This window comes from Micropterus salmoides, unplaced genomic scaffold, assembly GCF_014851395.1.
Source record: "Micropterus salmoides isolate LMB-PRFRI ecotype aquatic unplaced genomic scaffold, ASM1485139v1 Ms_hic_scaffold_2, whole genome shotgun sequence".
NCBI lineage: Eukaryota > Metazoa > Chordata > Actinopteri > Centrarchiformes > Centrarchidae > Micropterus > Micropterus salmoides.
In genome coordinates this window covers 12,676,585-12,690,936 of record NW_024041150.1, presented here as the reverse complement: position 1 = coordinate 12,690,936, position 14,352 = coordinate 12,676,585, and the positions used below count along the sequence as shown (strand labels likewise).

The following is a 14,352-nucleotide window of genomic DNA, read 5'->3' as shown; positions in this document are numbered from 1 at the left end:
CAGAATTTGAGGCCACATATCAAACCAATCATGGTGCTATATACTGAAAGGGGAAGTTAATAACACAGGCCTTTTCATTAAGGGTTGGGGATAAGGTTAAAAGAGTTAGACAGCAGCTGTTATGAAAGAAAACGGCATGCTGAAGAGCAAAGATTAACAGATCCCTGGTGCTGGGAGAAAGCAAGAGCAGACACAGAAACAGTTTTAGTAAGCCAGAGGCAGAGGTTAAATTAATCTGAAAGAAAAAGGGCCGCTTCGTATTGAAAGGGATAAAAAGCAGTGTCAATAGCGTGAATGTAGACTCCAGGTTCTTCCTGTTTTAGTCATGAGTTCTCCCTTCTCTTCCTTCTTACACTACAGATGCATCTTTAACAAACATCAAACACTTTTTAAATTCTAATTTTTCATTTAATTTCAAATGTTATTGGCATGGCACATTCAAATCTAAGAAGTAAAAACATGTAAAATATGAAAAAGTGCAGGAACCAGCATACACATTTTTCAAAACTTCCACTAACAATAAATCTACCTGCTGACTTTTGATATTTTAAACATTTCCTTCCATCTTCCTGTACATCTACTAACTTCCAAGGCACTCGTTCTTTCCACTGTTCCACCCGTGTAGCCTTACCCGAGGAACTGGGCTCCAGACGGCCCCACCTCGATGACCCTGCTGGCCAGGCCCTCGCCCTCAACCATTGGCGGCATGGTGGCCAGACGGTGCCTCTTCACCAGTCGGCACGTCACCCGTGTGGGCGCGCTGCAGTTCCTGGGCGGGATAATGATGCGTAGACCGTTGTGCCGACAACCACGCATGGCTCCGCCCCTGGCATCCACCATGAAGCTGACCAGGAAACTGAGGTAGGACAGGAGATATTGCCACAGATTAAAGACATTTATTATTGATCCCATTAAGTGATGAGAACATAGACACCAAAGCTTGTCTGTAGATTGTTTGCCTCAGTGCTAACCAATAGCAGTATCTCAAAGTAGAACATAGAGAACGAGTAGCTCCCTGAATTAGTTACTAATCCAAGATTCTATACACATAATGCTAATGTGGATGTTTTGTGTTGTCAAGTTGGAAGATTTACACATTTTAAACTACAAAAGGACTAAAAAGTTGAGCTGGAAAGTTCATTTTGGAAACAGCAGTTGACAAAACAATCTTAACTCACGGCCCATTGACCTGCTTGTTCTGAAGCTTCTGACCAAATACAAACAGTTGTCATCAGCAAACAGCAATTGAGTCAGGATTGTTTGGGCAAGAGCGGTTTTTATAGTATTTTATTTTTTAAATCCCTGGACAACAGATGAACGTTGCAACATAAGCCTTATGGAGTAAATTCATTTGTATTTATTTTACGTATATTTAAGGCAAACCTATGTAACTTTTGCTGAACAGCCACCACTGAGGCCAGAAAGGACACAATTACAGAAAAAGTCATTAAAGTCAGTTACAGAGCAATATATATAATATAGCTGCCGTTACATTTACTCATTTAGCTGATGCTTTTATCCCCCCCATATCCCCTGCGCCACCCCACATCACCACATTAGCCATGATATTCTACTGGTCTTAACTTACCAGACCAGGTAAGATTGTGGCAGCAAAACTGCTGAGTGACAGAGCAAAGGTGTGTTTTATTCCTTAAGAATTCCACTTTTTAATTAATAATAATATTCCAAAAAGATATACAGTAACACAAAGTTACAAGTGCTTTAAGGCAAAGTTGTATTTGTATATATATTTTGTTTAAGATGAAATAAACAGCTTATATAATGATAAGCAAAACTATGTACTAGGTAATGTACTATGTACTCATCATATATGATGAGTGATCTACTACTGATTTTGGTGTCTATTTTCTCAACACTGAACGGTCACGATGAATAACTGCTCCATCTCCATAAAGCTGCAAACTTATTGACTTCATAGCTTGAGACTCTTTGACCACACTTCCCATGCAAAGTGGCAAATACTGTATACACAATGTATCGCACATCTCAATGGGTAGGTATGGGTGTGATGAGGTGACATTACAATTTGATACCACACCCAGTTCTAATGTGATCTCGCCCTGGCTTCAGTAAAGCAAACAACAGCGTTTTTAAAAACACACAGACACATAAAAACACGTGTTATTGAAATTTTAAACTGTTAGAAGACAAAGACTGCTGTCCTCCATTGCTGAAACATAATAGTAAATAGTGGTTTACTTCAAAATGGCAAGAAAATAAAACTTTCTTTTCTGATTGACAGACAGCATATCAATAAGAACTTTTTCTTTGCTTTGCTTAAAGAGATCCAAGGTACATTTTCTGTTTATGATATACAATAATACTGATTTTACATACTGTAATAATACTATTTTTATGCCAAAAGATTCCTCAGGCTAACAAGGAACGTTGGTGGGTATGTTAGTGGAAATGCACAATTCACAAGACATTGTATGAAATCAAGAAACATGTCCTCAACTTTCACAGCCTCTTTTTGCCATATCAGACATTCTGGGACTCAGAATGTGGAGCTATTAATGGTAATATTTTGACAGTTTCTGTCAGATTAAAAGGATCTGACGCACTGTAAACCCAAAGAGAAAAAGTACATGAGGCTATGTCTGTTGAGGACAGTGACACATACACCTCTCCACCAGGAGAGCACACTGTGAGAGGAGGAAGAGAGTGATGAAGATGAGGGGGAAAATGCTTTAACCAAGGGGCAGAAGGTCACCTGCTGTGGTCTCCATGATCATGGCACGGAGAGGAATGGCTAAAAACAACAACCACATCAGACAGAAAAGAATCAAAAGTCAAGCAGAAACAATTCAGAATAAGAGGAACCCAGAGAGGAAAAACGGGAGCAGAAACGAGAAGGTCAGAAGAAGAAAAAGAGCCAGGTGGTTGTGGAAGACACTGAGCAGTTAAATCAATTTTTAAAAATGATAATCTACAGTAACAAATTCAACAAACGCTGACATAATAACTTAAAATTCAGTAACGCCTATGTGCTGTGGGAGACTAGTGGTGATTGAAATGGATATTAATACTACTTTCACCAGTATATTTAGCATGAACGGCAAAAAAAAACAGTATTGCAAAATTGTGGAATAATTACACAGAAGTGTCATTGGTGTTATTTCTGTAATGTGCAATGTCTGCCTTTACAGATAATTGATACACTGAATTTAAATGGAAGTTAATTACAAATTAGAGAAATGCCATGATTGAAGTCTATGAAGATTCTCAGTCATCCAGGTCATAGTTATCCAACGAAGGTTAAAATCAAGGGCAACTGGACTTGGTTGAAGATACTGGAAGACATTTCGTCCCTCATCCAAAGGACTTCTGAAGAAGTATGTGAAACATACATTCTCATTCAGTTCTGCAGAACTGAAGAAGTCTTCCAGTATCTTCAACCAAGTCCAGTTGCCCTTGAATTTAACCTTCGTTGGATAGCCATGACTAAATGTAATTAAACACTTGAAATATACAGTGTATAGTATAGTGTTCTATATGTAAGAGCTTAACATTTTTATTGTTTCACTCTTGTCTGTTAATTATAATTTCCTCCAGTTTTGACAATACAGTACCCACCCAGAATGAATGGGGCTGGAGGATAAAGCCACATTGTCCAGGTTCTCTGTGCCCCAACTTAGACGGTACGAATCCCTCTCATTCTCCCTGGCAAGTGATGAAACCTGGAATCAAACAAAGAACCTCACATTAGATATGTACCAGCTGAACGTAGCAATACTAACTAAAAATAATGTCTTTGCCAAAAGAATGAAAATGTAAAGACGGCATCATGTAGAATGGGCCCTATCAGTGTATGGATTATATTTTGATATTACTGGATCATTCGTATTGACACATACTTGGGTGTTGCTTAGGTGAAGCTAAATTTAATGACAGGTTGGTAGTTTAATTCACCGTATTTTACATGTTTTTAATGTAAAAGATTCATCTTCAGAGTAACTGGTAACTATCACTGTCAAATAAATCAGTGGAGAAAAAAATAACATTTCCCTCTGAACTGAAGAAGTACAAAGTAACAGAATATATAAGTAGTAAGTAAATAAAACTTGCAAGCAGCCTTGGGCGGGCCCTCGCACATGTAGCGCGTCGAGGTGTGACGCAGCTGTGTTGAAGATTCTGGATCTCGGCTGTGAATTTGCTACCCACTTCTGACACTGCACAAAGATGTTATACGTCACTTCCTGTGTCCCCTCGTGGCGCTACATAGCACTTGGTGCTATGACTATAACTGAATATTGGCATGTAGATGTGTTTAGGCCCGGACTCTTATGAAAAATGTCAAGTTTGGTACAGATCTGAGCATGTACAGTCAAGGTGCAACAACTTCCTGTTTATCTAAATGTGTAAAATCTGGTACAGATGTGAGCATGTACAGTCAAGTTACAACAACATCCTGTGTCATGGCAAAGAGTTTAACTAGGACGCCACGCCACTGCCACAACGTTGAACGAAAACTCACAAGTTTTACAACATGGCTTCATCAATGTGTTAAGGGTATTCTGGGACAGATTTTAAGTTGATATGTCCAACCTGCTAGAAGTAGTCCATCGTAGCATAAAATGTGACATTTCCTGTTGCCAGCAGGTGGCGCTATGACTTTGAGTTACTGATAGCAGATGGATGTGTTGAGGGCGGGACTCTTATTACTCATATTAAATTTGGTGCAGATGTGAGCATGTATCCTGAAGTTACAACAACTTCCTGTTTGTTGGCGAATTATCGATTTTCAAGGCCACGCTACGGGCATGCTCGTGGACGAAAACTCACCGTTTGTACAACTTTTAATCGTCAATGGGTTTAGAGTGCACAGCGAAAATTTAAAGTCGATCTGACTAATTCCCTAGGAGGAGTTTGTTAAAGTACAAAGTGTGTAAATTGCTCCAAGAGGCTTTTTTGTGCGTCTGGCCATGATACACGTACCACAGAAATTTCGTACACATAGGTCAAACTTTGTCCAGGGGCTGCTCTGTAGGGGGTGCTAGTGAGCCATTTTGCCACGCCCATGCGCAAACCCCCTAATATACGAATTTTTTTGCCGTGCCTGAAAGTTTGGTGAGTTTTCGAGTATGTTAATGCCTCCAAAATTGAGGTTACTTTGCAGAAAAGAAAAAATCCCATCAGTTTCAATAGGGACCTCGCATGGTTCGTGCTCAAGCCCTAATAAAGTAAAGCTCGTCAAAGTGGTGCTCAAGGACAGTACTTGAGTAAAAGTACTTACTTTAGTTACGTTCCAACACTGTTAAAACAGCATCCTAACAGAGATGTGCCAGGTTGACTTTTAAGGCTAGAGGTGTATTTCTATGCCTATGTTGACCATGCACTGTACCTGGTGACAGCTCAGCATCTCATCCATCATGCCTTCATGTTTAGGGGAGTAGTAGCTGTGGTGGGTGGGTGTGAAGGACCTGTCACAACTGGAGCAGAGAAGAAAACAAGAGTGAAGACAGAGAAGCTCAACCGTCAAGACAACTGCAGAGGTCACAGCAGGATGGCAAGTTCATGAGGACTACGGAGAAAGTTCACTTTCATTTCAATTCCACAAACATTGTGGAAAAAACTGACACTCTGTCAAAAACAGTGGATGTGGACAAGAGTTAGTTAATTTGCTCCGTAGAGCTCATGACTTGTGAGAATATAAATTAAGTACTGGTATTTAATGAGTGGACTTGGGCCAAAATGTTTAAATGCTGACGCTTAAACAGCAACAATGTCGTCCAAAACACCTCAATCAAAGATTACCAGCATCAAGTATTGTCTCACACACTTACATTTTTACTAACAGGCAAATATAACATAAAGATAATTGACAAGACTAAGAGTATGGGCCAAAATACTCTGCATCAGTAAAAGGACTGGTGGAACTAGTGTTGCACGACACTCTCAGGCCTATGTCTTATAACAAGCATTTAGATGTTAATGTAAGAATCTGCTGACTGAAAGTTAACAGACAAGTTAGATTTGTGATGGAAAAATAGAACAATCTAGAACATAAAAACAGAGGCCACCAAAGTCATTAGGATTCATCCTCTGGGAGTAACAACCAACACTGGCAACCCTAGAGCAGAAGACTGCTGGAGTTAAAAACAAAACAAAATCATGATTCAAATTCGGGGGGAAAGCAGAAATCAGACTTATTTCCAAATAAAAGTTAAATATCCAGTCCCAGGGAGACTGCTGAACTGGTTATTGTAGCCGTGCTGAAGATTTAAAAGGCCAGATATGTGGCCAGTGTCAGCACATACCTTCGCATTCGACTAAGTAGGAAGACCAACGATGAAGTATGAGCAGGAGAGGTTGCAAAACACACACACACACACACACACACACACAGAAATACAAATACAGGCAGTTAGCTGTAGAGTTTATTGTCCTTGAGAGGAAAGGTGTCATAAATACATGCAGATATACACACACTAATTCATGAAAAGGTTAGAATATCAGGGTCAAAAAGGAGCTCCATGCTTTAAAAGTCATAATTAAATTGTTGTAGTTGCTTGTTAAGGGTAAGTTAAACATGTGACAGAGTGAGTTTGGTGTACCTGTCAGTGCGTCCGCCCTCCAGGCTGAAGCGGAGGTAGTTCATTCCATCCAGATACTGTCCCGGCAGGGAGTCGTCTCCCAGCTCCCTCAGGTCCTCGGCCCTCAGATACTCCCCTCCGTCACCTGTCATCGTGTCATCGCCTTGGGAGAGCAGAGAGAAGGGTGGAGGTGAATTCATGAAAGAAAACACAACAAAGTGAAAAAAGGTACACCCCAGGCTTTTGGGCCACCCGGTTCCTGGTCAGGTTGACTGACTGATACAAACCTCAACATCGAATCAATCAAACATAGCTAAACATGTAGGCATGAAATATGTTAAGCAATAAAAGCCAACTAGTATTAACAAAAATATAGTAAGCACATCTTTTGCCTGTGGATTTAGACATTTTGACATGTCATAAACTGTGTCTGTGGAACCATTTCAGGTCATCTTCTGTAAAGTGTTCCGTTTCCTGTGGAAACTAACTCAGAGTGAGTCCATTTTTTACCTTGGAAAAAGTAGTTGGCAAAACAACCTCACCATTTAGTCTTACCAAGGACCATTTAGTAGCTGTTAATGAACTTTTGATTGTCAACTTCTGTTTGCAAGGTCAATAATGGACTTTCAATCTCTAGTATAAGTAAGATAGAAGACACAATAAATGTCTTTAAACCAAGATGGATGAGACGTTCTTACAGTGCTCAAAAAAAGGAAATTTGAAAATATACAACTGGGCAAACTTAATTTGCGGAGGGAGATAATCACATACTATGATTAAAGGATCCTGAACAGCAACTGAATGGAGCTTGCGACGAGACTTTCAACTGTAGCTCAAGGTCTTTATCAGCAGATAGGGTTTGCTCAGTGAAGCAAAAGTTTACATGGTATCGAAGGTTGCTCAGAGAGAGCAAATCCCATCTGCTGATGTTGATGATGATGTAAATCCCCCCAAAAACTAGTAAGTGGACCCTGAGTTAAGATTATTTTGTCAACTAAACAAAAGGCCAGTATGATCTAAAGCCTGATGAGCAGGACTTTTGATAAGGTTCCTTCAAATTATTTTTTTCAACTATCGTTATAAAGAAATGTGCAGGGCAGGACATTATATAGCTGAAAAGATTCATCTCTACCTATATGTACTGTCTGGTGGACAAACTAAGGTGACACTTTCCCAAAACATATTTGCATTTATCGAGTGCCTTCCATTTGTATAATAATATTTTAGCATAAACTCAGTTTTACTTACTTTACTCTACCTAACAAACTTTCCAGACATAAGAAAATATAATGTTGGCATACTTACCACGTAGCCTAGTTTCTCCCTCCTAATATAACACTACAGGATTAATTTATTATTACCACATTTTGATTCTAGTCTGTGTATAGTTGCAGTTACTCACACCAAACAGATGCATGTTATGTCACCATTATCTACGGCCTTGTGTTTTCTGCACCACAGTGACAAAGCTCTACTGCTGTTCCACTAGCAGACAGCAGGGGGTAGCATCACTATTGGCTGCAGGTTAACCTGGGCCAAACTGTTCTGCATCTGCATATTCAAAGGACTGGTGGAACTTGTCTAGCACAATTTCCACCCCCAGGCCCATGTGCATTAAAAGAAGATAAATTGAAACCAAAATGAAGTCTTTCAACAGACTTTTAGATGGTAATGTAAGAATCTGATGACTTGTGCTTGTACAGATGAGTTATATTTGTGATGCAAATGCAGAACCAACTAGTGACTTTAAATGATTGCAAAGCATTTCAGCCTTTTAAGGTACTAAATGCATTAAGGATGTTTCTTCTGTAACGCTACAGTAACAATGTGTCCCATCTCTAATCCTAGTTAAATACATTTTCTACTTATGGTCTACTTAACACTGCGTTGGTTAGACATCGACATGAAATAGAATTGTACTGATTTATTTCCACAATAACTACTTTTCTGAGGTTTCAATTTGATTTTTTCCCCCAAGTTTTTAATTTATTGCTAAGATTTTATTTGTACATTGCATAAATTCCAGAGCAGTAGCTGGTGGCCGTGGCAGGTCACATGGGCCTGAGAGTGCAGTGTGCGAGGCTGCAGCCATGTGATATGTTGTAAATGTGGGAGCTGTAGTTGACTTTGGCTCAGTTCTGGCTGAAAGCATTATACTAGGCCAGCATAACAAGTGAAAAACATACTGTAGTTAGACAGAGATGTTCTGGTGCCATTAGTGTACTGGCTACCTGGAGAAGGAAGAGTGTAAGAAAAAATATCCTTCAGTGAGTTATCATGTTCATATTTAGTAGAACACAGCTACAGGCAAAGCAGGCATTTAAGGCATGGACTGAGTTTCCCTACTACTATTTAAAGGTACAGTGGGTAAGTTTTAGTGGCATCTAGTGGTGATGGTTGATTATTGCAACCAACAGCTCAGTCACAGCTCAACTCTACCTTTGCAAGCGCGTAGGAGAAGCTACGGTGGCCGACACGCTCTGTGCCGACATGCTCTTGTGTTAAATAATATGTGTGGTCCTCCATTTGTCCTAATTTCACTTACTTCCGATAAACCAGACGACTACTATTAATTCTACTACTACTACTACCACTTCATCTTTGTACATATTCAACGTAGTCACGAAATACTCTCTGTAGAGCAGTTTGTCTGTTTGGGCTACTGTAGAAACATGGTGATGCAACATGATGACTTCCATGTAACAGGACCCGCGGTTATGTAGATAGAAAAGGCTCATTCTAAGGTAACAAAAACATAACGGCTCATTATGTAAGGTCTTTAAACACCATTGAAAACATTATGTATTCATTTCTGTCAACAGATCACCCTAAATATTACACACTGAACCTTTAAGTAGGTCACTGTATTTGAAATGAGAAAACATACAATCCATTTTTTATGATTTCTAATACTCACTCGGATTCCAAAGTTGCCTTCAACTCTGCAAAATACATCTCTGGGCTATTTGTCATTTGGCATCTTGTCATACTAATGTTAACATCCACAAGTTACAGCTAATAGAGCGGAGCCTGAGTTGCAGTAGAGAGAAGTTTAGTAGCATTCCAGGGAGTCAGTATTTCCTAATGTACTATTGTGGGGTTGGGAGAAAGCTTTGAAGTGACAACACCATGAGTAAAGTCTTTAGGGGATGAGTTTTACTGTTGTAGTTGTCTCTCTGACTTTCTCCTACTTCTCTGGAGGATAAACATTTTCACTACAAAGTGCATACAAAGTGTAGCTTTGTACACTTTGAGAGAATACCCTGTAGCAAAACAGCATTCATTCCAACACATAAAAGAATACTTCAACATATTCTGAAATAAGTTTAATTGCTTTCGATTGATAGCACTCTCATATCACTCTCAGGCAATTAGCCTAGCTTAGCATAAAGACTGGCACAAACAGATAGCCTGGCTCTCTGCGTGTAATTCCCCTTAAAACCACAAAAAGGATTCTTTTCACATTTCTGTTTTAGATACAACAAATTACAACACGTTAATTATTTAGCTTTACATTTGCCTGTAGGTGCGTTTTTGAATTTTGGATAGTCAGGTAAATTGTTTCCCCATTCTTTATGCTAGGTAGCTTAACACAATGACATCTTTTTCTCCACAAAATTCAGCAAGAAAGCAAATACTGTAAGTGCATTTCTCAAAACTATTCCTTTAAATATACATAACGAAATTATGTATTTAAGCTTTGAGCCACACTGAATTTCTAAAAAGAAGTCCCTCATGAAGGAAATCTTTTAGGTTCAGTGCCGTGTCACTGGTATCCACATATCATATTTACAGTTAGTTATGTCGAATTTAACCACAGGCTCATTCACAATGCATAACACGTCACCCCGCTCCTGGTAAAATCAGTACAGCAAGTCCTCACACAAGATCCCAGGCTAAATACCTTCCATATCCATGGGGTCGTCTGACAAATCATCGTCATCATCAATGGATCTCAGTGCTGTGGGTTGACAGCACAATCACTCACTACCTCCTAAAAATCAGCTAATGTCAGCAAAGACCTCTGAATTATTCTCAAAAGGGGGACAAAATGTAAAACACAAGTTGGGCTTAAAATAGAATTTGGCTAAAACTAATGTGGCCTGATACCGATGTCAATAGCAGATATTATATACTGACATACTGAAATGTTTTCCTGCTAGAAAAAAATGAAATGAAGTGTGTAAGGGTGGCAAAGCATCTACAACAGTGTTACAGTCTGTATTAAGAGCTAATGAATGTTATAGTACTAGTTTGGTTAGCAAGCTCAAAACAGCATTAATCAAAATCTTTTGCCCACCTAGAGGCAGCAAAACAGGTTGCGAACACAATAAGTGACATACAACAGTATCACTTTATGGTTGCACTGTCACATGTTTAACAGTTGCCTGTTTATACTTCGGACACAGAGTAGATAGTATACTAGAATATATTAGGGTTGTGCACTGGGCCACCTGACAAATCCAGTATCCACTCTGCTTTTAGCTCTGTCTTGATCTCTGCTACCTACAGAAGGAAATATCTTCCTCTTTGGATGTTACACTTTCTCATATAGCTACTAACTAACTTTCTCTGTTTGGTTCTGGGCTCTGTGAAGCGGGTTAATCAAAGCTCTGTGGCTGACAACAGCTGTCTGCTGCTGCTGCTGGAAAGATGGCTGTGACCGGAAAAATTGGCAAAACAACTACAAGAGACTAAAAAGCTCCGTAGAGCTAAAGGGAACTGCAGAGTCGGGCCAACAATTCAAAATTTGTCATTAGTGCAGGTTTAAGGCAGGGTGAGGCAGATTTCATGGGTGATTTTTATTTTCAAATGTGTAAAAGTTTACAAGCAGTAATGAAAATATTATATTCACGAGGTGTAGTCAGGAGGTTCTTGTGTACAATTTGACTCACCCTCTTCATCCGAGACATCCAGCACTTCAGTCATGGTCTCTGGCACGTTCAGCTTGTGTTTCTCTGTCACCGTCTGGCAGCATGGGAGGAAAAGGATCTCATTAACCGTAGTTCACACCATACACTCAGTTGCCTGTTCATGTTCGACATTGTTATTTTGGAGGCTTGTGCTGGTGTTGAATGAAATTGCATTATACTGAGGTCTTTCTAATTGTTCTTCTCTGTCACGATCCTGTCCTGAGTGCTGTGTTTTTGGGTTTTGATTCTGAGGGTTTGGTTTTGTATCTGCATGTTAATCCTGTCATCTGTTCCATTTAGTTCTGAGTTTATTCATTTCTCAGTTTGGTATCTGTTATATAGTCTTCGTGATCTGTGTTGTTCTTTTTTCTTGTCTCCCTTAGCCACCCTGTAACCTTATTAGTTAGAATCCCTTTTTCTGTGCTGTTAGTTTAGACTTAGTTTTAGTTTGCTAGCCTTTAGTGTGCGTCCTCTACCTGATGTTGCTGTTTGTCTGGTTATTATCTGTCAGCTGGTGTTTTGTGGTGTTTTGGTATTTTCTTGATTTCAGTTCTGTTCCAGTCTCATGTATTAGTTTCTGTACCATCATGCTTGAGTTCTGTCTACTTGTCTACTTATGTTCTCTTCCAGTTTCATTAATTAATCTGATTTTGTTCATTCTGCTCTAGTCTCTGTGTAGCCTTTATTATTGTTATTATTCATCCACATCTTTAAGTTACTTAGTATCTGTCTTGTCTCATATCTTAGTTCTTAGTCCTGTACCTTTAGTTCATGTCTTAAGTGTTTACTCCTGGTTTGTGTTGTTTTGCCCATGTCTGCTCTGAGTTCTGTTTAACCTTAGCTTCTGTCTGTCTGTTCCTTGTTGGTGTTAGTTTATTTGTGATCTGTCTGCTTGTACTGGTTTATTTATATTACTCTGATGTTTAGTGTTGAGTAACTTGTGTTTTGTCTTTCCCCCCCTCAGTAATCTGCCTGCCTGCTTGTCTCTCTGTTTCTCCCTGCTGTCTCTCTTCCTGCCTCATTTGCCTTGATCCCTGTCACCTGTGTTGTTCCCGCCCTGCTCGTTAGTCCCTGTGTGTATTTATACCTGGTGTTTCTGTTTAGTCTTTGTCTGGTCATTGTAGCATGTATACACTGTCAGTTATCTTGTGGATGTATTCAGCCTGTTTGTTCACCCAGCTTGTTTCGGGATTTTTGGTTGGATTACCTTGTTTCATTTGGACTCTGTTTATTGTGGGAAAACCTCAACTCTGCCACTCTGCCTAAAAGTGTGCTCGCCTTTTGTTTAATTAAACCTTTGAACTGAACCTGTCAGCATTTGGGTCCACCAACCTGCTCACCCAACCACGAATCCTGACATCCTCATTGATATAAATAGGGTGAAGATAACATTTGAAACAGCAAATCGGGGGAGAATCGGTGATTAGCATTGTTAAGTAATTGTTAATTAACCGTAAATTAAGCAGTCCAACATGTGAATCCTTAGTTTATATGGAAAAGGAAAGCAAAAATCAATAACATATCCAAAGAAATGTAGTTGGTAGTTGGTACATTACAATTGGGCTAAATCTAGTTGAATTGTTTTTATATACAGCTGTTTAAACTTTATTTTACTGTATTTCAATGCATAATTAGGACCTACTTCACATAAAATATAGTCATTTAAATACTGTTTAAACAATGATTATAGGAAAGTAGGCGTTTTTTTATTAACTATAGTTTTTAGCCTGGTTTTATGAACAGTGGCCAGTTGTTACAAAGTGGTAATAACTGAATGATGGCACATCAAATTGGTCTTTATCTCCATTTATATCAGTTGCTTTAAAGACATAAGATGATCTGACTGAGTGAAACGTGATCACAAACCTCAGACATGCCACTGTGTGTGCTTCTTGTTTTACTTTTGTGACTTCTTCTGAGAAGTGTGCTAAGATTTGCCAACATTAGACACCATGAGCTATTGGTCATACCAGACCAAATAAGGCTGTAGTAGCAGATTTTTGGAGCCTATTTAATTGAGTAAGGGTGCATTTATTGCTTGTGAATTGCACTTTTCATTTTGTAAGTGGAAGAATGATTTCTTTCTTCTTTCCCAGCTCACATAGTGTTACTTTAAAATATCAAGTGTTTTCTGCAACAGTGCCCAATGTGCTCTAAGCAGATTTGCATGTTTTCTAACCAAAGTGCAATAATATGTCACATAATATCTAGTCAGCCTTTTTATGGTTAGTTATATTAAGAATACTAACAGAGCATACAGCTTGTATTCAACCTGTTATCCACAAGCATACATTTCCCATCCAGCACAGACCAGCTATCTATAACATAACCATGAGATTATAGTGGGAATTTAACTGGAAGTTACTTAAATGTTTTAGGTGACGTACCGTTGTGGTGGTAATGATCTCTTCAGTGACAACCCTCAGCGTGTCCACCACAGAGATGTAGCCCAGCCTCCGAGCAATACCCAGAGCTGTGTTACCATTCTGCAGAAGAAAGCACAGTGACTGAGATGTGTGTCTGTCTACGTACAAGTGTGTGTGTGTGTGTTTGCTTTTTGTATCTGTTCCCATACCACAGTGATAGCGTTGGGCTTGGCACCGTTTTGCAGCAGCACGTTAATGATGTGTGTGTTTCCTTGCTGGGCTGCCTGGTGAAGGGGAGTGTATCCATTCTGGGAAGGAAAGAATACAGAAGATAAAAGTGAAAAGTAAATATCAATCTTGCTGTAACAAGATAAAACATGTTATTACAACCATTTTTGTCCTGCAATAAGATGCTGTAGAAATGACTTAACAGAAGAAGCAGCATGTCAGAAATAATAATAGTGGAATACAACACCAATATAAATATTGAATGTTAAAAATCGTACATGTGGTGCT

General features: G+C 39.2%; 1 protein-coding gene across 1 annotated transcript in view; it reads right to left on the bottom strand.

Annotated features, from left to right (window-relative positions):
• Positions 1-14,352, bottom strand: part of ank2b (ankyrin 2b, neuronal) — a 126,933-nt gene that overhangs the window by 36,837 nt on the left and 75,744 nt on the right. Inside the window, exons 22-30 of the mRNA XM_038731151.1 lie at positions 14,046-14,144; positions 13,858-13,956; positions 11,453-11,525; positions 6,579-6,720; positions 6,282-6,293; positions 5,366-5,453; positions 3,598-3,701; positions 2,735-2,773; positions 632-856 (exon numbers count right to left, since the gene is read on the bottom strand). Of these exons, the coding sequence (XP_038587079.1) occupies positions 632-856; positions 2,735-2,773; positions 3,598-3,701; positions 5,366-5,453; positions 6,282-6,293; positions 6,579-6,720; positions 11,453-11,525; positions 13,858-13,956; positions 14,046-14,144 (881 nt within the window). The remainder of the gene's footprint in view (positions 1-631; positions 857-2,734; positions 2,774-3,597; positions 3,702-5,365; positions 5,454-6,281; positions 6,294-6,578; positions 6,721-11,452; positions 11,526-13,857; positions 13,957-14,045; positions 14,145-14,352) is intronic.